General features: G+C 37.9%; 1 protein-coding gene across 1 annotated transcript in view; it reads right to left on the bottom strand.

Moving 5' to 3' along the window:
* Positions 1–9,340: 9,340 nt before the first annotated feature.
* Positions 9,341–27,348, bottom strand: part of lman1 (lectin, mannose-binding, 1) — a 55,298-nt gene continuing 37,290 nt past the window's right edge. The window contains exons 11-13 of the mRNA XM_072573489.1: positions 14,791–14,935; positions 12,322–12,443; positions 9,341–9,484 (exon numbers count right to left, since the gene is read on the bottom strand). Coding sequence (XP_072429590.1) covers positions 9,448–9,484; positions 12,322–12,443; positions 14,791–14,935 — 304 coding nt within the window. The 3' untranslated portion in view covers positions 9,341–9,447. The remainder of the gene's footprint in view (positions 9,485–12,321; positions 12,444–14,790; positions 14,936–27,348) is intronic.

Below are 27,348 nucleotides of genomic sequence, written 5' to 3'. Positions count from 1 at the left end.
ACTATGATCATTCATTTACAGGTAGTTCCTCTATAATGTGAAGGTTACGTTCTTGTGTGACCCTGTGCTATATAAAAACCATGCAATAAAACTGACACTTTTAAGTGTTGGTGATGCAATTGCGTAACAGCCAACACCGGTTTTAAAAGCTCGCACTTTAGAAACAGCATCCCCTACTCTTCAATCGCTTTATAGCCAACTCTCATTGACGAAATACGCATTATAGCCGAATGACCTGTACGAGAGACTTGGCGCTCATTCTATGATTCTGGTAGAATGACTCTGCCTAGCTGTTTATTGACTAGTTTGTAAGATAGCTGTCCCAATTTTGGCACAAATGTTAGGAAGGAGGACTCGCAGAGTGGATGTTCAGGTTTTGCAGTTGTGGTTTCCTGTGCCTAGATCAATGCTAATTGGGCTTTCTGACTTCATTCCCTTTAGTATTTTTTTTGCAACTGAATAGTTGCTAGACTATTTCAGAGGTCAGTTAAGGGTCAAGTAAATTGCTCTTCATCTGGCCAGTGCGGAAAAGTACAGCAAAGACCACAGATTCACAGAATTGTTACATCACAGAAGAAGACCATTCAGTCCATAGTGTCTGTGCACATCATTGCTTTTCAAATAACTACCTTTTCCTTTTGAAAGCCACACAATTTGGCTGTGCATTTCAGACAATAACCACTTGGTGTTAGTGTTTTTTCTCATATTATTTTGGCTTATGATCTCTCATTCTTCCACTTTTAACAGTGGAAATATTTTTCCCTATTTGCATTATCAAGACCTCTCAATTTTGAATATTTCTATTAGATCTCCAGCTAGAATTCTACGCAGAAAACCTCTTCAATCTACCATAACTGTGATTCCTCATCTCTGGGATCAGTCTTGTAAACCTCTTTTGTGCACCCTCCCAATGCATTACCATCCCTCCTAAAGTGCAGGGGCAATACTCCGGTTTAGGATGAAGTAGTGTTGCACACAAATTTAACATCACAAGATAATTCCAGGCAATTAAGAGTGTCAATAGATGGTACAAGTGGGTGAGGTGGAGTGTCAACATGCTGAATAACAAGTCTCTGCAGGTAATCACAAGTGTCAGACAGAGTGAGTAAAGTGTCAACAGCTGATTAGCAAGTGAAGGGATGACCTATAATCTGATTAATTGAGGCAGAAGGATAATTACAAAAGAAATTAAAATTAAGATGGCACTAGATACAAACGAAATGGCTGTAATAACACAATAGGCATAAGTCACATGACTAGGGTCTGACGAAAGTAAGACATAATCCAAAACTGCACAAACTAGCCTCTACATAATATGCAGAAATGCTGAGCAGAGGTTGATAGCCAAATTCCATACCCATGAAGACTGCCTCAATGATGATTTTTGGGTTCATGGCACCGTTATGAGCCAGGCCAGAACCCTTTAAAATATTTTAAAATGGACAGCAGGGTCTTATCTCCCTCCTCAAAAAAACTGAACCATCAATATACGAAGATTGTTTCATTTTGAAACCCCTTAGCTTTACTGTTAGTATATTATAATTCATATATATTACATGGACTATAACCTACATAAACATACACTATTACATTCTATTTCAGTCTGTTTACTCCTGCCACTGAATGCCTCCACTTCTCATCCAAGTCTCAACAATCGGCAATCGTGTTTTCCCCTCCTATCACGTGCAGAGTTTAAATTGAATGGTTGTAATAACAAGCTACACCTAAACAGTCTGGAATTTTTGTCCTTAAATTTCTCCAAAAACTTTTAATGGGTTATGATCAGTAAACATGATTGATTGTTTCAGACACATTAGTGGCAACATAAATATTGTTACACCAACACCAAGTTCAAAGTCTTCTTCTCAATTGTTGAATGAATATTTCTGTTGATAGATGTTCAATTTCCTGGATAGACACACATTAGGTCTTTCTATCCTTTTAGTATCTCCTTGTAAAAATACAGTACTGACACTCATCAGTAGCCATCTCAAATAGCTTTGTGTAATTATGTGTGGATATTACTGGGGCAGTGGTTAATACAGCTTTCAGGCTGTCACATGCATTTTGACAGTCTGCCTTCTACTGAAACTTCGAGCATTTCTTTAGTAATTCAGTGAGTGGAGCAGTCACACTGCTAAAATTGGGTACAAATGTCTTATAAAACCCATTCAATTCCAGGAAATCGATTGTATGGGAAACTCCCCAATAACCTTGGTTTTTCCATTCTGTGGGACCATCTGTCCATATCCAATAACGTAGCCAAGGAAGGTGACTTGGGCTTTGGCAAATTCACTCTTAACCAGGTTTATCACCAAGCCTGCCTCCCGAAGTCAATCAAATAATTCTGATACATGCTGCAAACGTTCCTTCCATGTGTGACTAAAGATCACCACATTATCAATTAAAACCACATAGTTGCATAATCCAGAAATGACTTTATTGTTTAGTCTTTGAAATGTGGCTGGTGCATTTTCATACCAAATGGCATAACTTTAAATTGATAGTCCATTTAGTGTTACAAAAGCCAAAGTTGTCTTCATTTTTTCAGATTAAGGTACTTGCCAGTATCCTATGAGTAAGTCCAATTTAGAAATATAAGTAGCTTATCCCACCTATTCTCGAGTCTTCAAATGTGCAATTGGATATGAATCTGACTTTGCGATAGTCCGCACATAACTATTGATTGAAACCATCTGATTTTGGCACCAATAATGGGTCAGCTCCAGTCACTGCAACACACTTCAATTATGTCATCTTGGAGCATGTGCTCAACCTCCTTTTGAGCCTGTTCCAAATTTAGAGAGTTAAATCTATAATGATGTTGGAATACCATTTCCAATAACTATATCATGCATAATTAGATTAGTACTTTTCAGCTTATTTCCATATATCTCCCTCTGCAATAGCAATTTTTTCATTTGGTGCATCTCTAATGGCAAAAAGTACAAACTGAATTCCTTTATCCCAATCGTCTGGGAAGTCCTGACTATAAGTCCTTAACGTGGTCATTAATGTTTGATGCCACCTTTCTAGCACTCCCTGCAATTCTGGATGGTACACAGCAAATTTGAATTGTTTTATTCCTAAATTGTCCATATCATCCTTGAATAATCTTAAAGTTTGACCCTTGAGTGAAACATTTGAGTAACTTTTCTCCAACCCTTTTAGCTATGATATTGCATAATGGAATGGCCTCTGGAAATCTACTGGATACATCTGTTATTGTTAACAAATACAGATTCATTTTTTTTTTGTTTTAGGTAAGGAACCTACACAATCAATTAAGACTCTTGTAAAAGATTCTTCAAATACAGGAATGGATATTAAAGGTGCAGGTTTTATTAGTACCTGTGCGTTTTCCAATTACCTGAGATGTATAATATTCCTGGCCAAACTCAACTACATCCTTGTGCAATCTGGGCCAGTCAAGTGTTTTTGTAGTAAAAACAATGACTGCAGATGCTGGAAAGCAAATACTGCATTAGTGGTGCTGGAAGAGCACAGCAGTTCAGGCAGCATCCATCGAGCTGCTCGTTGGATGCTGCCTGAACTGCTGTGCTCTTCCAGCACCACTAATCAAGTGTTTTTGTGCTTTAGCTTAAAACTTTCTTACCCCTAAATGACATCCTACTGGTAGTTCATGCACTACCTGCAACATCTCCTTTCTATAGCTCACTGGTTATAAAATTTGATGAACTTCTGCCCATTTCTCATCTGCCTGAATATGTGATGGTCTCCATTTTCTCATTAAGACATCATTTTTAAGATTCTTGAGCTTTTGACAATTGCTTCCTTTCATCTTTCTGCTGTTACTCAGTTAACTTCTGAGCTTAAGATATCCACATTATCCTTGACTTGTTCCAGTCACATCTCAACCATTTGATCAAACATGTTCTTTGATAATTCTACTTCAACTTTCTTCTTTTAATCTTTTCTCCTCCTGTTTAAAACTGGTGGCAGTGGATTTTAAACCTTAAGACATGTATTTTTGAAATTGTTCTTTAAATCAAAACTCCAGAAACCTTATATGCAAACTTAATTTGGTGCAAAATAGAGAGCTGGTCACTACACTCTGAACAATTTCAGTTCACTGACTCCTTCAAGACAAGCCACTTGAGGAACCATAGCAATTTTGGCACTGTAGATAGTAATAGCTGGTTTTTTTGTCCCCCCATAGACTGAAACAAGTGCAGATCAGGTTTTTTTAAAAAAAGTTATCCAATATTGTCTCCACTGAGTGCACTCGAGGGGTTTTGGAGAACATAATTTCAAGTTATATTTGGTGCTAAAGTTTGCAGTTTTAAAATATAAAGATAACACCAGATGCAGCAAGATATTTAATCAAGAAAGCCTTTATTAAATTGAGACATTATGTTTCACTATGACAAGATACTTTCTTTAAAACATAATTTGTAGCTGGATGGCTAAAATATCACCATCCAAAAGTTTCTGGGAAACTAATGCTTTTTTGCATGTAAGAGAATAACAAAATCATAATTCTCAGGAAACTTTGTTTGATTCTCAATGTCTAATTCTGGTTATTGTACAATTGTTCTTCCTTTTGAAAATGGTATAGTTCAAAATTAACCTCTGCACCAACAATTCACATGATTGTTTCAGTGATACACTAGGAAAGCCTGTTTCTGCATGCATTCTTTGTCCATAACGGTGTTAAAGAAAATAATAATGTCAAACTTTTTCTGGTCTTTTCTCGTCAGTGCGCACCACAACAAGAGATGACTTACCCATTGAGAAGGGATCCATACTCACACCCTGAATTTCAAGTTTTGTTTATACAAAATAGGCAGCAAATTTGGACAGACGGTCACGACATGGGAATGACAATATTTGCACAGGCCAGAGCACCTCATGATTCTCCAACACCATTGACCTCAAAAGACCAGATTATTCAAATGAAAGGTTAACTGTCAGTGTGTTTCTCATGCATTCAAAGGAGGGAAATCCAAATATGTGCACAGCCACTGGGCATTTCACAAGCAATCTGAATAGACAGGTATGGCCTGATCAAGGTTCTGTTCTTGGGATTTTGTCAGCAAAATGGCTGCTCTGCACATATAATTGAAGTAATAATTAGTCCTTCAAAGTTAAATAGGTGAAGCATTCATTATTTGGGGCATGAAATACCAAACAAATAGATCATCCAGTCAATTCCTTAACATCGGATGCACAAGAGCACTGACTTCTACCCAAAAAGTGCTAGTTGCTGTTAAGTTTAGAGTTGATCTTTTTCGGCCACTCCCAAAGATCAAGTGGATTTGGTGAGAGGATTTCATATCTAAAGTTATTAACTCATGTCTGTTTATTGCAGTAGAGTGTCACTAAATTGACGCTGTCCCCAGTCTTAAACAATTTCTACCCGCAGCCAACCGTATCCGGTCTTGGCTGCATATATGGGCAGGGGGTCCGATATCATGAGCCTTGAATGCTACTTAAAAGCAGCCTACACATTTTAAAAGATAGATGCATTCTGGATGCAAATAATAGTGGAAGTTCTTTCTTGAAAAGTGAATCTGTAACACTTTGAGGAATGGCTGAACATGTGAAGTAGTAAATCTCAAGGTTTATTTTGAAAAAAACAATTCAGCAACGGTCTTGAAGCAAATAGACATGGGATAGTATTTTATGGGGCACAAAACATAGTATGTGCAGTGAATTAACTAAACTTTGGTTTCCTGATGGGCATGTTGTAAAACAAAGCTTTAGTCAGATGTGTACAAGAATTTTACGGCTGCACCAGTTAGCTTCCTGCAGTTGTTTGAGGTCAGTGCTTTTCTTGGTTGAACTTGGCCTGAGAAAGGAGCAGAAAAATGAGGCCAGGACTTGACGAGCACAATTCAGGGGTAATAAGGATGTGTAGATTGGGGTCAGAAAAGCATTGTTAAATGAAACGGGAAGATCCTGACATGTGTGGTTGTAGGACAGTGAATTATGAACATTAAAGGAATCAGTTAGACTTTAAACATGGTTCGATCACAAGGTCTTGACTGGCAGAATCCTTACAGGGTTTCAAGTTTACATACAGTACTTTAAGCATCCCTGCTGCATGTTCTCCTGGATCATGTTCTTTACAATGCATAGAGGGTGGGCCAACCAAGCCTGCAAAACCAGCAATGTCCTACAACATTTGTACAATACTGACACATATGAATATTCATAAGAGTGAATTCAAAAAAATTATTCCTTTTAAAGATATCTAAAACTCCTCTGTAACCCTTTCTTCTGAAGTAAGCTAGTCTCAAGAAATAATGGTGCATACATGAAAAGTAAAACATATGAAATACTCAAATGAAATTTAAATATTGAAAAACATCAATGCTACCTCTGTGCTCCAAAGTCTTATGTTAACAGCAAGAGAGTTGGGCATTAGTGTTGTTGCCATGATAGCCTCCTACTTTGTCTGACAGTTCTTTTATAGCCTGCCTGCCCGTGCCTGCTGCATTCAGTGGATAGTAGGTTTTGTCAATGACAAGCTATTCCATAAGTCTGTGTACACCTGTGGAACTTTTCATTTTGGAAGTAGAATCACAAGAGTTGACATCTGACAAGATCAGAAGCATGCCACAGATAAAATACCACATAATGGGCATCTGTATTGGAGGGAGGAGACCCTCCAGACAAATGTAGAAGGCGCTGGAAGCATATTAACTACAGAGGTGATTGCCAGGAACATTGGTGCAAGAAGCAGTTTAACAACTTAACTTCAGAGTTACTGAATTCACCTTCAAATGTACCTCCAGTGCTCAATTTGCTATGCCTAACACCTACCGACGATCTCTATTAGCATTCAAACCTTCAATTTATACTTAAGTAGTGTTTCCAGCCTTACACTCAGAACACACACACATTGAGCTGTCGTCATTGAATCACTATCAATCTAATTTGTCCTTGCCTTGCTTTGATACTGCAGTTGTAGCTTCAACAGAAGGCAGACAGCAGTCACAACTGCTTCCACACAAATTGAGGCAAGAGTGTTACTCTGGAAAAATAACATTCATGGATATGGTCTCCTGGCAAAAGCCTTCCATTGCACTTATTCTCTTGTTTGTACTCAAATTCTCAGAAGGAGCCAACCTGGCTACACAACCTGAAAAACTACTTCTTTCAACCCAACATTTTAAATGAATAAATTGTAGTTCAGCACAAGCTAGCTCAATATCTACAGACTATCCAAATTGTATGCAAGAATAAGTTCCAAAGCCAAGTGCAATTGTACCCCCAGTCAAAATAAATAATCTAAACTTACTTGTTGTCCACAATCTTGGATAGGGGATTTCTTCATTCTATTACATTCAGCTGTGCAAGGCTTAGACACTATTGCCTGGAGTAGCAAGTTCAAAGTGGTAGCAATGGCTTCAAATCAACTTTGCAGATTGATTGACCATTATCTGTCTGCTCTACATGCTGCCAAATGACAAATTTCATTATACTTGAGAGCTAGGTTGCAAGTTATTGCAAATAGTCAGAAGTCCTGTCAGCATTCAAACAGGAACAGCTTGAAACATTGGTATGGTTTTTCAAGCTTCAGGTCTGTAGCAGGAGAATTCTGTTTAGCCCACCCATCTTAGGAGAACGTGTCAGGTAACTTTGAGTCTACATTAAGTGAATGCAAATTGAATTTTGGGCAGTTGACCTGAGTTTAGCTTCAAAGGCAGCCGTAAGGACTTCAAAGTGCTGAGGAAGATGTTTAAAAGACTCGCCTTAGTGTTGTGGAATCAGTGTCTCGGGTACAATGAAAAAATAAGGACGGCCTTCTAGCCCTCAATCTTTATACCCCAACCCCCAAAACCCCTCCATGGAATTGCAATCCAATCATCGCTGCATACTCCTACTAGATTATGATACATTCACCACTGTGCATTGTATAGAAAATGGATCCTACAGAGTCAATATAATATGCAAAAAAAAGTTTTTCATTCATTGCTTTCCACAATGTTTTAAAAAAAAACTCTTACTACAGGGCAATGGGAAATAGCAATCATCTAGGTCCTTTGAAGCACAATAGCAGAAACTGCAAACACTTGAAGTATCTTCATCTTGTGTTAACCAAACCTTTCAATCCAGCTGGGTGTTTCAGCTAAGTAAAGGATGACCATCATCTGCCGTATTTGTTTTATAACAGTAGCATATATAGATTTTTGTAGAACACATTCTCAAGATAAATGTTTAAATAGTTTGTTTCACTACAAAGTGGTTCTCAAACCTTTACACTTTGAATAAGTCTGTACGATGTGGCAGTGACTATAAAAATGGAAACATTTACTATAAAAGCTGAAACCGTAACAAAGATAAAATAAATATATAGTGTAGAGAGAGAAAAAAATGCTCAATAAGGATACTTGTTTTAAGAGACTTAAAGTATAAGACGATATATGGTGAGATACTGAATTAGGGGTTGGAAAATTTTGAGTTAAGAGCTGGAAACAGTGCAATGAATCTCAATTCCAAAATAGTAGAGACAGTGCAGAGGAAGAATTTGTAGCATGGCATGTCTTTACAGAAAAGAGGAAAATCCAAAGAAGCACTAACCATATTGACTAGAAATAAGACTGCAATACAGTGAGACTACACAAGGAGAAATCTTTCTTATTTTTCATTAAACATCTATTTTCAGCTGCTTTTTCAGTGTTCCATCTAGAAGGAACAGTAAAGCTGTCAGAAATACCACCTTGATGTTCAAACTATTTTTAATTCCAGAATATTTATGCTTTCTAAAGCACTGATTCATTGCAAGGAAATCACAGGATACAAAAATATATCTAGCTTCTTAAAGGCCCTTGAAAATGTAGATAATGCAAGATCTTCATTTCAGGTTAAAAGATTAGATGAAGCAAAACTAATTTGTAGAGAAATTTTAAAATTTAAAAAACCTGAGCTTAATCTTCACCTCCACAAAGAAAAACTTTAATAAACAGAAAGAAATCTTGATTGAAGAAAAATTAAGGAAAAGAAATTAAACATGATCATTAAATTGGTGGTTGTACAATATACCAATTGTGAAGCATTTAAAAAACAAGGCACAGAGTGAAGCAATATACATCTAAAATCTAGCAATACTTTTTTGGCACCCAAGTATTTTTATCTAGTGCTGTTAATCCATCTGAGCAAGTCCAAACTGAACAGAAATTGGCTTAATTATTGCTTTTCTCCCTCAGTGTACATTTTCTCAATGTATGTGTGTTTAATTCTTCTACAGTTTTGTAACAACAATGTTGAGTTAGAAAGGAACTGTCAACAGCCTCACTGTTAGCTACAGAAAAGTTACTATGCCCAAATTAATGCTCACAATCCTCACAACGAAATAATATACCACAATAACTTAAGTTTGTTGAAAAATATTTTTTTTAAAAAATTCCATCATTTACAGTTTTTCTTTGTTTGTTTCATACCAGGATACTAACAAAGTAAAAACTAAGAACAATTACATCAAAAGAACTTCTTTGCGGCTGCTTCTTGCTGGCTCCTGTGAGAGAAAAAAAAATGGTTAGTATTTGAAATGTTACTGAACTGGATTAGACAAGTGAAGAAAGTATGCTGCTGTTACATGACTGAAAGACTGAAGAATAACATTTCCATTTGTAAAATAGAAATTTACAGATAAAATAGGTTTATCATTTGTAAATTGGAAAATTAATGGTTCTGTCATCTATTTAAGTTGAATATTGCACCATGAATAATAGATCCTGTCAAATAATATGTAAAAGATCATAAAAGTATAAACTAAGATGTGGCAATTCAAGCAGTTTGTTGTGCCTGTAATAATTTATTGTGGACCATGGCAAATGATAGACCAATCCAGATCAATTGATTTCTGAAGACCTCCTCACTAAAGAATTAACAGTTGTAATGTAATCACAAAAAAAAGGCAACAAATCAGATATTGGCATATCTTAAGAAATTCATACTATGTAGAACTGTTCTGAAGCCAAATTTTGTTATTAAAATTATTGGTGCTAAAATGAACTATTTTCTATTAAATGTTTTATAAATAATTATTGATTGATATTTCAAAACTTTTTACACTTACATCACTCAAATTGTTATCTACACAAATTCATGACACACAAAGAATACAATCAGATTGAGAAAAGGAAATTGTATTCACAAAACAAGAAACTAAAAGATAAAATTACAAGGGCAGAGAGAGAGATAAAGTTCACATCTTTATAAATAGTAAGAAAGGAAAGTCAAAGAACAGGATAAGGAGTAAGACTACTGCAGATGAAATAGGGTAGAATATGCATTGAATTGACTCAGCTAAATGAGGTTTTCATTAAGCTAATTCCTGTCACAACAGCATATTCTACAAGAAAAAAATTGGAGATTATAGGATAGATTAAATATCCAAACATCTAGGATATTTGTGATACTTTCTATCTAGTAAGAATTCTTTTAAAAATGAGGGAATTTGCGATGTTGTGACTCAAGATTTTATGAGCATTCGAATTAAGAGTAGGGATAGGACAAACAGGCAATTGAGCCTACTCTGCCATTTAACAAAGTTCATGACTGATCGGATTGTAGCCTCAACTCCATTTTCCTACCCATCCCTTTATCTTTTGACTCCCTTAGTTGTCAATAATCTAATTCAGCATCAGAAATTCCGGTCTCTGGAATTCTCTTCCCCAGAAAAAAGCAAAGACTAAGCTCTCAAAGAATTCCTCCTCAAATCTTCATTGTAAATGGAAGACCAATTATTGATAGAACTGTGCTCCCTTATTCTAGTCCTACCCATCAAGTTCTTTCTGGATTTTACATATTTCAATAAGGTCAGCCCTTCAACAAAGAATTCAGTCAAGTTAACCTTCCCTTCACTGCTTAGAGCTCCATAAACATGGAAGTAACAAGACAGATAACAAGCAGAGTTCCAGTATTCAGAAAGTTGCAAGATTTTAATGTACAGATTTATTGGCCTAACAGCTGTTTTGGGGGAAGATGCTGGATGGTATTCTTTATAATAGTTAGGAGCTGCACATTTATTGAATTCTTTGCAAAGATAAATAATCTTGAGGAACAAGCTAATTCAGTTCACAGTTCAGATTTTCTGTGGATATTTGACAACAGCTATGTAATTTCATTGAATAGATAATTTATCTAGATGGATCAAAAGCTGGCTAAATAAGAATCCTCAGCAACTATAGCATTTTCAGTTCTAAATCATGTTGATCCATCAGGAACGTCAGTTCTTGAGTATGATGTGCAATTTGTGGCATTACCTCAAAAGCATATAAATGATAGAATTGAGAGGAAGATGATCAGTAGATAAAGTTATGAATAAAGGCTGTTCATTGAAATATTTTCGCTTGAAGCAGAGTCTGTCATTTTTGCTTTGAAGATTGAAACAGCTAATATAAGATGACAACTAGAAGATACAATGTAAAATTTGTAATCTGAATATCATAAATAGCTGTTTCAAATGATGCTGGGTATGAGAAATTATTGAATAAAAATTTTATTTGACATGAACTTAACACTACTAAAAGATTGAAAGAAAGACAGCTGTCAGGGCTTGGTGGTTGATTGGAGGAAGCTGTTTGGATTGGGAGAGAATGGAGCTAGGAAAAGAAAGAGGTCAGCCAGCAGTATTATTCCTCTGAATAAGGAGAGTCTGCTCACAGCCACTAATGATTATAAATGTACACAAACTTTTGTTTCTTTTTTATGGAATGCAGGCATTGATGGGAGCCCAGAATTTGTTATCCAATCGAATTACCCTTGGACCAAGTGGATCTGAAATCAAAGGGAGGCCAGACTAGGTAAGGATGATATTTCTTTCCCCGAAGGATATTAATGAAGCAGAAGAGTTTTTAATGATAGTCTCACTTTGATCATTAGTAATTTTGAACTCTAGATTTTCTTTATTGAAATTTATATTCCATCAGCAATTCCATGATAGAATCTGAACCCATGTCCCCAGAGTAATAGCTTGGCTCTCCATAATACTGGTTGAGCAACATTGGCATGAAGCATAACTCAACAGATTAATGGCCTTTTCCACTTTGGACAATATGCTAATATGATTGAGGAGGTGTATACCATCAATAATTTAACAACATTGACGCTAAGCTAATTTTATACATTATATGATCATGTTCTTCAAAGGAACTGGGGATACTGAACTTCACAGTTTTTAGCCAAAACAAATTATTTGTAGTGAATGTAGCACATCTACACACCTATTCATCTTACAACACTTTATCCATCAATATTAACATCTGAAGTTAGGTTAACCATTTAAATTTTGAGAAGGGCTACAAACTGCAAATAATAATCTACATCATTAATAAAGATCATACTTACCGATACATGATATAACCAATAAACAACACGGTTTGAACTGCCACAAACATGAAGAAATGAGTTGTGGACAAACATGATGGGAATGGGGGCAATTCTGGGCATTTAGGCTTTTCGACGTTTAGCTGTTAAAGACAATAATCATGTATTAGTCCTGAATGAATGCCAACATTACTTAATATACAGTGGAATCACATGCCCCTAAGGTTGCTTTTTAAAAGCATAAAGCTGCCCGCAGTGACTATATTTTTCTGGCTCATTTATACACTGACCATGTCTGATAGGGAGAAGTTGCTTATGAAATTTGTGTTCTTGCCACTCACTCAATCAAGCCACACAAATTTAAGACAGAGTTGACAAGGAATTTCTTCCCTCCGTAGTGAATCTGTGAATTTTTTTTTCCCCCGCAGAGGATTAGTGGAGGAGTCATACAGCATCAAACAGATCTTTCTGTCCAACTAGTCTATACCGATACCATTCCCACTTTCCTGCCTTTGGTCCATATCCCTCTAAACCTTTCTTATTCATGTACTTAGCCAAATGTCTTTTATATGTTGTAACAGCATCCATTACTTCCTCTGGCATATCATTCCACGCATGAGTCACGCTGTTTTTAAAAAAAAAAGTTGTCCCTTCTATCCTTTCTAAAACTTACTCCTCACACTTTTAAAAATAAATGCCCCATAATTTTGAACTGCACCACACTATGGAAAAGAGCTTTGCTGTTTACCTTATCTACACCCCTCATGATTTTATAAATCTTTAAGGTCACCCCTAAACCATCTACTCTGAAATAGTCCCAGCCCTTCCAATCTATTTTTATAACTCAAACATTCCATTCCTGTCAACATCCTGGTAAATCTTTTCTTAACCCTCTCCAATTTAATACCTTTCCCACGGCATGGCAACCAGAACTGCACACAGTACTCCAGAAAAGGCCTCACCAATGTCCTGTACAACCTCAGCATATCGTCCCAACTCCTACAGTCACAGTCTGAGCAATGAAGACAAGCATGCTAAACACCTTCTGAATCACCCAGTGTACCTGTGATGTAAATTTCAAAGAATTATGTACCTAAACCCCTAAGTGTCTATTCGATATTACCCAAGGCCCCACCATTAATTGTATAAATCCTGCCCTTGTTTGCTTTACCAAAATGCAATACCTCACATTTATCTAAATTAAACTCTATCTGCCATTCCTCAGACCACTGACCCAATTGATCAAGATCTTTGTAATTTTCAATAACTTTCTTTACTGTCCATTGTACCACCAATCTTGGTGCCATCTGAAAACTTTCTAACTATGCCTTCTCATCCAAATCATTAATATAAGTAACAAACAAACAGTGGACGCTGTACCAATCCCTGTGGAACAATGCTGGTCAAAGGCCTCCAGTCCAAAAAACAACCCTCTACCATCATGCTGTCTCCCATCGTCAAGTCAACATTGTATCCAATTGGCAAGGTCACCCTGAATCCCATGTGATCTAACTTTACTAATTAGTGGAGCTTTGTCAAAGGCTTCACCAAAGTTGTTGAGGCTGGGTTCATTAAATATATTCAAGCTGAGTAAGGGAATCAAGCATTATGGGGAAAAGGCAGGAAAGTGGAGTTGAGGATTATTAGATCAGCCATGATCTCATTGAATGACAGTGCAGACTCAATGGGTTACTTCTGCTCTTAAATCTTATGGTTATCATTAACTGTTTCTTTTTCAGCTGATCTGCTGAGTGATTTCACAATTTTCTGTTTTTATTTTAGATTCCTAGCATCTACAGCATTTTGATCCAATGACCTATGCCTTGACTTGAAGGAAATTATGGAGACTTAGCGTATGCTTTTGCTTGAAGATTTGAAATCATATTGTTAGATGCTTCCTTCCCCAGAAAAACAAGACATCAGCTCATCAAAAAAAAATGCTAAAACACATGTCCGAGGTTGTAAATGGACATATAGAAAAGGCTGGCAGTGAAATGAGGAAACATTAAGCTTCAAGTTGAATTAAAATCATTCAACTCAAATCTTGATGAAAGACATTTTTCCTAAACTTAGATGCATGATAGAAGTGTGAGGTGATATTTGGTTGGATACCGTGTTATGCAAGTAATTTACAATCAAATCAAAACAGCAAGAAAAAGTAAAGCAATTGCGTGGCTTCAGCCCATTTAGTGAGAATGGGCCAAATGCTCAGCACTGAGGAATTGAGCAATTTTAAAGAGCTTTGTAGTGTTTAAATTTGCTCCTTCGCAACAATACAAATTGTTTTTACATGCAGTTCTCTCAATTTGGGTTTCTGCACATCACTTCATCATGTACATTAATTTACCATCAGAAAAGGTTTCCTTCCTTACTAGTACAAATAGAAAATTTAAATCAAACTGAAGTTCATTTGGGTCATCAAATATTTTACTGCACAATATTAGAATACTAAGTTTTTACACAAAGCATTAAATTTACATCAAGACTTACATTTCTCTGTACTAATGCAGCAAGGTCTCTTTTAACAGTATGAAGGTTTTCTTTTATTTCATGGAAATGTTGAATTGTTTCATAGCTTCCTGTTGCACCACCTGGAAGCTGAGCTGCTTGGTTCAGGGCATTAGTTACAGAATTCCTATAAACAGTTACAATACATCAGTAAGAACACTTGAAAGATATCTGTTGCATTTAACACTCTGTTCAGAACATATTTTCTGGACCTTCCAAGGAGTGACAATCACTTGGAAATTGCTTTTTTCTTTACAAGTGCGAGTTTAGCATTTCCCACAAAGTTCCAATCAGGGCTCCTTCATAAATGTAGAGCTGTACCTCCATTCTGACAGTTCTCAGAGTAAAACTTAGGGGAGGGCAAACCAAGCCCCCTTTTCACAGCGGTCTGATGCTGTTGTTACATATGTGAAGACCCACACGGCAACGTTTGTTAGCAGCTGTCAAAGTGAAATATATAAGGTAAGCGAGTGTGCCAGGATGCAAAGAAGCCAAGTAACCAATACAGTATTTCAGGCAGGTAATGGGGGCAGCAGAAATCCTATTGCAGACTCTTTTCATAAAGTTCTCTCCCTGCTACCTGTGTATTCCACAAATTTAGTGATCATACAGTTGGTTCATTCTTCCAGGTACATTAATCTAAACTATAAATACTTTAAGCCCAAGCACCGATTTGTGGTATTCCAGAATGTCTAATCTGTTCCAGTTATAGAGTCATAGAGATGTACAGCATGGAAACAGACCCTTCGGTCCAATCTGTCCATGCCGGTCAGATATCCCAACCCAATCTAGCCCCACCTGCTAGCACCTGGCCCATATCCCTTCAAACCCTTCCTTATCATATACCCATCCACATGCCTCTTCAATGTTGCAATTGTACCAGCCTCCACCACTTCCTCTGGAAGCTCATTCTATACACGTACCACCTTCTGCGTGAAAAAGTTGCCCTTACGTCTCTTATGTCTTTACCCTCTCACCCTGAACGTATGCCCTCTAGTTCTGGACTCCCCGACACTAGGGAAAAGACTTTGTCTATTTATCCTATCCATGCCCCTCAATTTTGTAAACCTCTATAAAGTCACCCCTCAGCCTCCGATGCTCCAGGGAAAACAGCCCCAGCCTGTTCAGCCTCCCCCTATAGCTTAAATCCTCCATGTTAGAGTGGAGAGAGGTTTTTTTTTAATTTGGTTACCCCTTGGATCACAAGCTCTTTGTATATTAACCCTTGATTTCCAGAAAGCATTTGATAAGGTGCTACAAAGTAACACACATCTACAGATCAACTTTATCCAGTGACAATTTGCAAAGCAGGTCCCATAACACCAGATCTGTTTCAGATGTTGGCTGTGAATTTAAAACAATACAAAACTTATTGAGAGGCAAAAACTGAAAAAGAATGCCCTTACGCCATAAATAGAAGAGACAGCCTCTTTAAAAAACCAGAGTTAACATTTACACGACAGATCAGCAGTTAGAATGAACATTCCTTTCTCTTTGTATTCCATATTTTAGTATGCAAGAATAAATATGGACTAGGTCACCAAGAGAATGCTCCTGTTTCTTTGCATAGTCCCTTTGCATCTCTCGCACTCATCCAAGAAAATAAATAGTATTATTGAATTTCAGTTACTGCAGTACTAGTCTGTATTACAATGAATGCCAGCCTAGATTGTATCTGGAGTGGGGCTTGAATTCTCAGTTTTGACTTGGACAATAAAACTACCACAAATGCCAAAGTTGACACTTATGTTGCAGGTACACAAGTTTCATTTATTTTTTCAATTTAAGACTCTTCCTCTCAAACTAAAGTTATCAAGGTTCAGCTTATTCGGATTGACCCATCAAACAGATCACTATAGCGCTCATCAATATGTTTAATCAATCTTCTAATCATAGAATCCCTAGTGTGGAAACAGGCCATTAGGTCCAAGTCCACACTGGCGCTTCAAACAGTAACCCACCCAGACCCATTCCCCTACCCCTATTACTCTACATTTCCCCTGACTAATGCACCTAACCTACACATCCCAGAACATTATGAGCAAAGTTAGCACAGCCAATTCACCTAACCCCGAAGAAAGCCCACGCAGCCATAAGGAGAATGTGCAAATTCCTCACAGTTGCCGGAGGCTGGAATCGAACCCTAGTCCCTGGAGCTGCGAGTCAGCAATACTAACCACTGAGCCACCATGCCACCCAGAAAAGTGCTCAGTTTGATGCGGCAGATACACAGGTCCCAGTGAGACTCTAACTCATGACCGTTGGCTTGCAAAACCAGTGCTTTAACCACTGAGCTACAGAGACATGCAAAGGAAGAAAATGGGCAGCTTCCATCAACCTTCAGAATGGAAAACATTCTCATTCAATCTGTGTCGAAGTTTTATTTAAATCTTCTTCTCAAAACAAATCCAACTGAGAAGACAATCTTTCAAGATTGCTGAGATATTTGGGAGGGCGATAGAACACTTGCATTTATGTCTCAACTTTAGAAAATTATACAGCTCAAGTCAAAAATAGTTTTAGGACTGAGGGCTGGTTCTTTGCCCTCTGAACTTGGCAGCTCAAGAAATTTAACTGTTCCAATGAAAACAAAATAAGCCAAAAGCTGGATACTTCTGAATAAAACAATGAGAATGCTTATAAGAAACATATAGCTATACCAATGTAATGATTCATATGAGTACACAGTAATTTAGTGAGTATTAGAAAAGAAATACAAAATCATTGCAAAAAGTACAAGTACACAGATTGATTCTTTAAAACACTGGGAGCTTAAAATCCTGCCCATTCACTTTTAAAAGGTAACAGGCACTTTAATTAATTAGACCATTAAAAAGAAAACCCCATCAAGTCCAAGCATTTTTTATTCTTAATGAAAGTAAGCGATTTTGACAAATAAAAGCCATGGAGCGACTGGGACAACAAAGAAACATTCCACAAAGTAGATTAAAATGAAGGCTAGAGGCATTTTTATCGGGCCTTTAATCCCAGTCTGTTAGCATAATACACAATCATGAATTTGATCTTCAAACCATTCCTCAGTAATCTGTCTGAAACCATACATTTCATTCAAATTGGGTCCTCATAATTCCTTATTCACGTTGTAAAACAGCATTAGTAGAGCAAAGAGAGGAAAAAAATCTTCGTAAAGTAGCAATTGTGTCAGTACAGGAATGGATTTCACCTTACATCTCTAAAGAATTCAGTCATTTCACACTTAGTTATTTTTAAATGTTTACAGCTGCAAAAAAAATGAATACATCTGTAAAAGGTGTAAAATATTTGAACTTAAACCAATTAAGAACTTACTGGGAGCTAAAAATAGAACCAGATATTGTGTTTATAAAAAACCTTGGTAAATCTTTATTTACAAAGTTAGAATGAATATTCATTTCTCTTTGTATTCCATATTTTAGGTATGCAAGAACAAACACTATGTACCATAGCTAATGGATGGTTTCAATATTTCATGGATATCTCAGATTGTCTGCAAGGTTGTGAGCCACGTTCTTGAATGTAATTGAATGACTCAATACATTATTTCAATATGCAGTTAAGAGCTAACCACACTGGAGTCATATATAAGCCACATTGTTAAGTGAACCAGTCTTTTTTCTGCAAACCTAAACCTTTGTTTCATCATTACTAGTTCTAGACTTATTCCAGATTTAATTAACTAAATTCCTCAGCTGTTGTAGCAGAATTGGAAAGCTTGGATCCAGATACCCAATCTAGTAATATAATCACTGTTTGCATAATTGACTACATGTATACTATCTATTGGCAACAATTCTCATTGCAAAGTCCAGCGTATTCACTTCTGACTTTGTCTTAAAAATAATTGATCCATTTTGGACATTTTCCAAATTTGAATGAAAGCAGTGGTCAGACAAAATTTGATACATTCAATGGACTTCACCTTTAGAGGCATAAGTAATAAATTAAGGAGTTAAGAGTCCAAACATTGGTGAAGAAGCTAAGGTCTGGCAGCATCTGTGGAGAGAGTAACAAAGTTAATGTTTCTAATCAAGTATGACTGATTTTTGGAAGTTCTGTCAAGTTCCACTCCAAGCCATTCACCATACAGACTTGGAAGTATATTGCCGTTTGTTTACTGGTACTGGGACAAAATCTGGGAAACAGTAACACTACTGTGGATGTCAACACATCCATATGACTGTAGCACCTACTGCAGGACAATTAGGAAAGGGCAATGAATGCTAGTGCAGCCAGCAACACCCACATCCTATGAATAACTTCAAAAGTGTTCCTAAAAATATTTCAAAACACATATCAAAATTCCAGAATCTGGATGTTCAGTGTTAGTGAAACAAAGGAACAAGAGTAAGCTATTCAACTTGCCATTCAATTAGAGCATAACTGAAGTGCATATTTATTCCACCTTTCTGTCTTGGCTCAAAAATAAGATGGCAGTGTGGTGATAATGTCTGTGGACTATTGCCTGGAGTCCCACACCAATGTTCTGGGAATATGAGTTCACAAATGGTGAAATTTAAATTCAATTGATTAATAACTTGGGAATTGAAAACTAGTCTCAGTAATGGTGATTGTGAAATTACCATTGATCACTACTAGCGAAGCTGTTGCGTAATGTTTACAGAAGGAAATCTGCTATCTGGCTGATGTATGACTGCAGACCCACAGTAGCAAGATCAATCCTTAAGTGTCCTCGGAAATAGCTGAACATCTGTCCACAAAAAGATACAAGGAAGGAACAGGACTAGACCATTCAGCCCCTCAAGCCTGCGCTGCTATTTAATAAGATCAGAGCTGTTTTGATAATGATGTCAAATCCACATTCCCACCTATCATGATAACTTTTCACTCCCTTGATTACCAAGGATCTAGTGACCTCTGCCTAAAAAATATGTGCCTCCACTGTCTTCTCAGGAAGATAGCTCCAAAGACTCAACATTTTGGAGATAAATATTTCACCTAATCTGTTTAAAAAGGGCACATCGTTATGTTTAAACAATGACCTTCTAGTTCTAGATTTTCCCAGAAGGAGGAACATCCTCTCCACATTTACCGTCAAGACCTTCTCAGGAGTTTTATATGTTTGAGTCAAGTCACCTCTTGCTTTCTAAATTTCAACAGATGTAAAACTAGCCTCACCTCATAAGGACAGCCAACAATTGGGTGCTCCGGTTTCCTCCCACAGTCCAAAGATGTGCAGGTCAGGTGAATTGGCCATGCTAAATTGCCCATAGTGTTAGGTAAGGGGTAGATGTAGATGTAGGGGTATGGGTGGGTTACGCTTCGGCGGGGCGGTGTGGACTTGTTGGGCCGAAGGGCCTGTTTCCACACTGTAAGTAATCTAATCTAATCTAATCTAATCTAATTCCAAGTTTTAGTCTGGTAAACCTTCTCTGAACTGTCAACATATTTGATTCCTTTCTTAAACAAGGTGACAAACACATACTGTACTCAAATGTCGTCTCATCAGTGCTCTGTATAATTGAAGAATCACCTCCTTAATGTTGTATTCAATTCCTCTCACAATAAAAGAATTCTGAAACAAACAAAAACAGAAATTGCCACAGAAACTCAGCAGTCTGGCAGCATCTGTGGACAGAAACAGAATTAACATTGAATCCAGTGATGCTTCTTCAGAGGTGATGCAGTTAAGAAATGGTGGTATTAATGCAAATGACAGGAGATGGCAGTTGGTGGGACAGAAAAAACAGGGAGAGTGCACAAGAGAGAGCAAAATACCAGTGGGTGGACAGGTGAAAACAGAGAAAGAGAGGGGGAAAAATCTAGGCAGAGAAAGGGACTTAATAGAAAGCAGAGGAGGAGAAGTCAGGTGATTGTGGGGACCAAGTAGTTGCGAATCACAGAATCCCTACAGTGTGGAAGCAGACCCTACGAAGAGCATTCCACCCAGACCCAACCCCATCCCTGTAATCCTTCATTTTCTAGGGCTAACTCACGTAGCCAGCATATCTCTGGACAATACAGGCAATTTAGCATGGCCAATCCATCTAACATTCACATCTTTGGACTGTGGGAGGAAACCAAAACATCTGGAAGAAACCCACACAGAGACACAGCGAGGATGTCTGTGAGGAGTTTGCACAGTCGCTAGAGGGTGGAATTGAACGAGGGTCCCTGGCTCTGTGAGGCAGCAGTGCTAACCACCTAGCTACTGGGTCGCCCATCCCGTGCAAATGGGTTCTTGTCTCCCATTTCTACATTTATAGTTGTTTCTGGGATGTTACGCTGATGCACAATTCCTGTTCAATTCATCCATGATAGTCTCATATTCCATGATTAACTCTCTAGACTCCATTTCTATAAAATTCACTTTACACTTCAAAATATTTATAGAAATACTTACTGTTTTTGCATTTCCAGCTACCATTCTCTAACCCAATTTTTTTTCCTGACTTCAGCTGATGAAGGAGCAGCACTCCGAAAGCTTGTAATTTTAAATAAACCTGTTGGACTATAATCTGGTGTTGTGATTTCTGATTAATTTTTAACTTTCTGACAGGTCACCTGTTTTTGCACAATTTTGTGTTTTCTTTGCTCTTACTTACATCCAATCACCCTCAAACCAAATGCAAAGAATAACACAAGGATCACTGCCAGCTAGGGGTGCTTTCACTCTGACACAGTGGTAGGACAGATATCAAATAATGATGAGTCAGAAAACAGGAAGGAGATAGAGGTCTTGGTGATGTGGTGCAATGGTAACAACCTCCCTGTCAATGTCGGCAAAACTGAAGAACTGATCACTGTCTTCAGAAAGAAAGGAGGAGACCAAGCCCCCAGCTACATCAACAGTGCAGAGGTTGAGAAGGTTGAGTGTGTCAAGTTCCCAAGAGTGAGGATAACTGACAACTTGTCCTCGATGCCCATGTAGATGCAATGGTCAGGAAGGCACAGCGCCTTTTCTTTTTCAGGCGGTTCAGGAAATTTGGCATGTTCATAAGGCCGCTCACCAACTTCTACAGATGTGATCTTGCTTAGCACATGGTGTAACCTGTATGCCTTACTTCGTCCAAGTTGCTTTTCACCCCATGATCTGCATGTCCTTGCTTACTATGATCTGCCTGTACTGCTCGCAAACAAAACTTGTCCTTAGGTACGTGTGACAACAAAAAAAAAATCAAAGTATCCAGACTCTGCACAATACCAGGATCAATCTAGCTACTCTCTAGTTCTATTGAGAACATGCTGTTCTAAGAAACTATTCCAAGTATCTGAAATCTATCAAATCTCAATTTAGAATTTGTACAAAACAAAAGCCACAGCTACTTTGGGTGAAGTATTTTAAAAAGATACACAACAATGAGCAAAATCCTCTCAATTGCCTGGGCTGATATATCTGGTTACACTTAATTCCAGAAGTCCCCAGACAAGCAACATCCTCATCCATCTCCCTTCTCAAAACTCTTAAGAATTTTGTATGCTTCAAAGAAATCATTTCTAATTTTTTCTGACTTCGAGGGAATATACACTAGTCTATTCAACTCAGGTTCACAGTTCTCTGAAAGTGGAGTCACAGGTATACACAGGGCAATGGAGGCGGCTTTTGGCATACTTACCTTCATCAGTCAGGGCACGGAGTACAGAAATTGGGGAATTATGTTGCAGTTCTACAGGATAGTAGTGAGGCTGCACTTGGAATATTGTGTTCACTTTTGGTCACCTTGTTATAGGAAAGATGCTATTAAATCAGAAAGCGTGCAGAAGAAATCCTCAAGGATGTTGCCTGCCACTTCAACACAAGAGTTTCCTGGTCAACATTTGTGTCCAGGGCCTGCCGCAATACTCCAGCGAGGTGGAGTACAAGTTGGAAGATCACTGCCTTACTTTATGCTTGGGAATCCTGCAGCCTTCAGGACTCAATAATGAGGACAATAATTTTGAGAAACTGACCACCTTCTTCTATGTACTTTATCTTCCACATGCCACATATGAAGCCCTAAACCTCTCTTGGGCAATAAAGTTAAATTTAGTAGTAACACAGATGACAATTCTCCTAATCCTTCTGATAGAGATCACTGCTTAACAAGAGTTGATGTTGCCTTCAAAATTACAACTTGTTCTTTTTTTTAAACTGTTCTTATTAAAATGATTTAATAAACCTCATGTATTCAACAAGCAAATCCACTAGAAACTAAACGAAGTTTGCTCCCTTAAGACTTAAAATTTGTAGCTGCAATTGTTGCTCATGTTTTATCAGAGATTTCTTTAATCCATTAAGTTTTGTGATCAGACATGCCATATTTACAATGCACACTAATATACAATAAAAGATGGGAATAAGATAAGATAGTAATCACGAGGAAATCTAATCTGATTTCTTTAAATAAAAGTCAAGATTATTAAAATCAAAGTCTGTCGAATGAACAAGTAATAAGGTTGCCGATTTGTCTAATCTATAATTTTTCAGACGATCGTCACTGCTCAGCTGTCCCAATAATTCAACATTTAACGCACTGTAAAAACACAAGATTCTGTGATGACAAATATAAGCTACCCATCATTTATAACTAACTTCAATCTACCTACTTATAAAAGCAAATTCTCCGCATTTTGAAAAAGTACATGTTTTTAAATCACAAGAGCCCACACTTTGAGCTGCACAAACAATTAACTATTTTACAACAGTTGCATATTTTCTCCAAAATGTTTTAACAGGTTGGCGAACAGTAGGGAAATGTTCTGCACAAGAGAGAATTGGGAATACTCTTTGATGAAACAGCCAATTTTTAAATTCTAAGAGCGGTGTCTCTACCTTGAATCACAAACTCCAAAATACCAAATAAAACCAAAATTCCTTTCACTTTACTCATTTTGCATTCACAAATTTAAGGACAATCATCAATAAAAGAGAATGGATATCTTTATCAAAACACTAACTTTAAATAAGTACATAGCCCCAGATGTCTCCAAATCTTTGAACACTGCAATTGTTTTATTTTTGAAAACGTACAAACATTTTCACAAGGAATATCTGTGAGAATAGAAAAATAAGAACTAATGCTGAAGAAACCTGACTACTTAGGCTGTTGCTTTTTAATCAGCAATAGTTCTGTCACAGTACAAATTGTCTGTAATAACAAATCACACCTCACTGAACAGTATTAGATGTTACATGTTGCAATTGTACTTGATGCTGATAAATGATCCAAAGGACAAGTGACTTTCAATGCTCTATGATCATAGAAAATGAGTATTTTCTAGTTGTTACAGCCATTTACGTACATAAAGGATGACTAATGAATCATGACAGAAATGTAGTGAAGTCAAAGGTTATCAGGGTAGGCAGAAATGTGGATTTCACATCACAATTAGACCAGCCACAATCTTATTGATTAGTTGAATAGGCTCAAGGGGCTGAGCTGTTTAGTTCTGATCCCAATTCACATATTAGTTGGTATGTAACCACAAATTATTTAAGGGATAGGAGCATAGAAATAATGTTACTAGACTAGACTCATGCTCCAGTTTAAATTCTATCATGGTAGCTGAGGAATTTCAATTCAATTAATAAAACCTGTAATTGAAAGGCTGTTCTCAGTAATGATTAGATTACTCCAATGAATATTAGATTAGATTACTTAGTGTGGAAATAGACCCTTCGGCCCAACAAGTCCACACCGACCCTCCGAAGAGCAAACCACCCAGACCCATTCCCCTACATTTACCCCTTCACCTAATACTACGGGCAATTTAGCATGGCCAATTCACCTAACCTGCACATTTTTGGACTGTGGGAGGAAATCCACGCAGACACGGGGAGAATGTGCAAACTCCACACAGACAGTTGCCTGAGGCGGGAATTGAACCCTGGTCTCTGGCACTGTGAGGCAGCAGTGCTAACCACTGAGCCACCATGCCGCCCATAACGAGGACCAGGAATTTAAAAAAAGTATTGGTAATGTCCATGAGGGAAAGAAATCTGCCATCATTCCCCAGACTGGCTCACATGCAACTCTAGAAGTACAGCAATATAGTTCTCTGAAGGCCCTCCAGCAAGCACTCAGTCTAAGAGCAATTGGGAACGAGCATCAAAATGCTGACCTTGTAAACAACACCAATGTCCAAAAGAAATAATAAAAAAGCTCCTTGCTAAAATCAACTGGACTGGGAGTTCTTCCAAACATTGCAAATAAGTAGCATTTGTACAGCATCTTTCACAACTTTAAGATACCCTGAAAAGCAGCTCTTAAGTTGCAGAGATAGTGTCCCTACCTCTGAAACAAGAGGCTTAGGTTTAAGTCTCACCTGCTCTAGAGAGATGCAGTAACATTGCTGACAGGTTGAAAGGAAATTATCTATCCCAAAGTGACTCAGTGTTATGTCAATAACTATATTTCAAAGTATCCGGAGGAAACACCATTATATTCCTTTCATTAGTATAGCATACCAAGCAGCAATTTAGATAAATGTGAGGTGTTGCGTTTTGAGAAAGCAAATCTTAGCAGGATTTATACACTTAATAGTAAGGTCCTAGGGAGTGCTGCTGAACAAAGAGACCTTGGAGTGCAGGTTTATAGCTCTTTGAAAGTGGAGTCGCAGGTAGATAGGATAGTGAAGGTGGTGTTTGGTATGCTTTCCTTTATTGATCAGAGTAATGAGTACAGGAGTTGGGAGGTCATGTTGCAGCTGTACAGGACATTGGTTAGGCCACTGTTGGAATATTGCGTGCAATTCTGGTCTCCTTTTTGGAAAGATGTTGTGAAACTTGAAAGGGTTCAGAAAAGAGTTACAAGGATGTTGCCAGGATTGGAGGATTTGAGCTATAGGGAGAGGCTGAACAGACTGGGGCTGTTTTCCCTGGAGCATCGGAGGCTGAGGGGTGATCTTATAGAGGTTTATAAAATCATGAGGGGCATGAATAGGATAAATAGACAAAGTCTTTTCCCTGGGGTGGGAGAGTCCAGAACTAGAGGGCATAAGTTTAGGGTGAGAGGGGAAAGATATAAAAGAGGCCAAAGAGGCAACTTTATCACTCATGGAGTGAGCTGCTAGAGGAAGTGATGGAGGCTAGTACAATTGTAACATTTAAAAGGCATCTGGATGGGTATATGAATAGGAAGGGTTTGGAGGGATATGGGCCGGGTGCTTGCATGTGGGACTAGATTGGGTTGGGATATCTGGTCAGCATGGACAATTTGGACCGAAGGGTTTGTTTCCATGCTGTACATCCCTATGACTCAATGAGCATGTTGGGCCTTCATACTGATATGTTTCAATCTGTTTAAGGAAATGCAACTTCTGTATTTGAATTTAAACTTTGTTACAACGTTGTTCAAGTTTACAATGGAGGATGATTCAACCTGCCGCGTCTGGTGAACCTAGCATTGCAGATGCATCAGCCAATTTGATTCACTTGGATATCAAGAAATGGCTGAAGGCTTTGGATATTGCACAGGCTATGAGACCTGACAGTATTCTGACAGTACAACCAAAACCTTGTTCTCTGGAGCCAGCTCTTACCCAAGCTTTTCCAGTCCATCTACAACAATAATATATACACGGCAATATGGAAAGTTGCCCAAGTACGTCCTGTCCACATGACAGGATAAATCCAAAGCGGTCAATTACTGCCTGATCTACCCTCTAATAAAACATTTATAGAAGGTTTTACAGAGATATCATGTAACTTGCTGAACAGCAACCTGCACACCGTCACTTAGTTTGAGTTCTGCCATGCAGTTTCTGACCTGATTCGTTTCTGACCAATGTTGTAAATGGCTAACCTCATGAGGTGAAGTGTAGCAGACTATGCAAATACATAGCAGAAGCTGGATAACATTCAGACTTTGGCCAATTATACTACAGAAGTGCCAGGCAATGACGGTGTCCAATGAAAGAGAAGCTAATCATTGTCTCAGGGCATTCCATGGCATAAATGTCATTGGATTTCCCCACCATCAACATACTGGGGTTACCAACAACCTGCATAGAACCATTAATACAGATCAGAGGTGAGTAACACCTCCCAGCTCCACAAAGTCTGTTCAATGTTTACAAGGTACAAGTCGGTGGGGGTGGTGATGGGATATTTTCCCCTTGGCTGGATGAGTATAGCTCCAACAACACATCTAGGACAAAATACCATCCACCATCTTAAACTTTCATTCCCTCCACAAGCAATGCATAATGGAAGCTCTACAAGATGCATTTCAGTAACTCACTGGGACTCCTTTGACAACACCTTTCAAAGTCAAATCCATGACCTCTATCACCTAGAAGGTCATTTACAGCAGATATATGGGAACATCACCACCTGCAAGTGTCCCTCCAAGTCACAGAGCAACATAACTGTTCCTTTGCTGTCATGTGATCAAAGTCCTGGAACTTCCGATAGCTCTATCTCAATGTCAGTTGGACTACAGCGGTTCAAGGAGGGAGTTTACCACCAACTTCTATAGGGCATTAAATGCTGGCCCAGCCAGTAACACCCACATCCCTTGAAAAAAAATAAAATCATTTTTTATGTTGTACCTTACTTCAGTTGCATCTTACACTATCACCAAGGGAGGTCTGGCTGCCAGT

The sequence above is a fragment of the Chiloscyllium punctatum genome, chromosome 1 (genome assembly GCF_047496795.1).
Source record: "Chiloscyllium punctatum isolate Juve2018m chromosome 1, sChiPun1.3, whole genome shotgun sequence".
Taxonomy (NCBI): Eukaryota; Metazoa; Chordata; class Chondrichthyes; order Orectolobiformes; family Hemiscylliidae; genus Chiloscyllium; species Chiloscyllium punctatum.
Note: the sequence above shows the minus strand (reverse complement) of the source record. Positions and strands in the feature narration are given on the sequence as shown.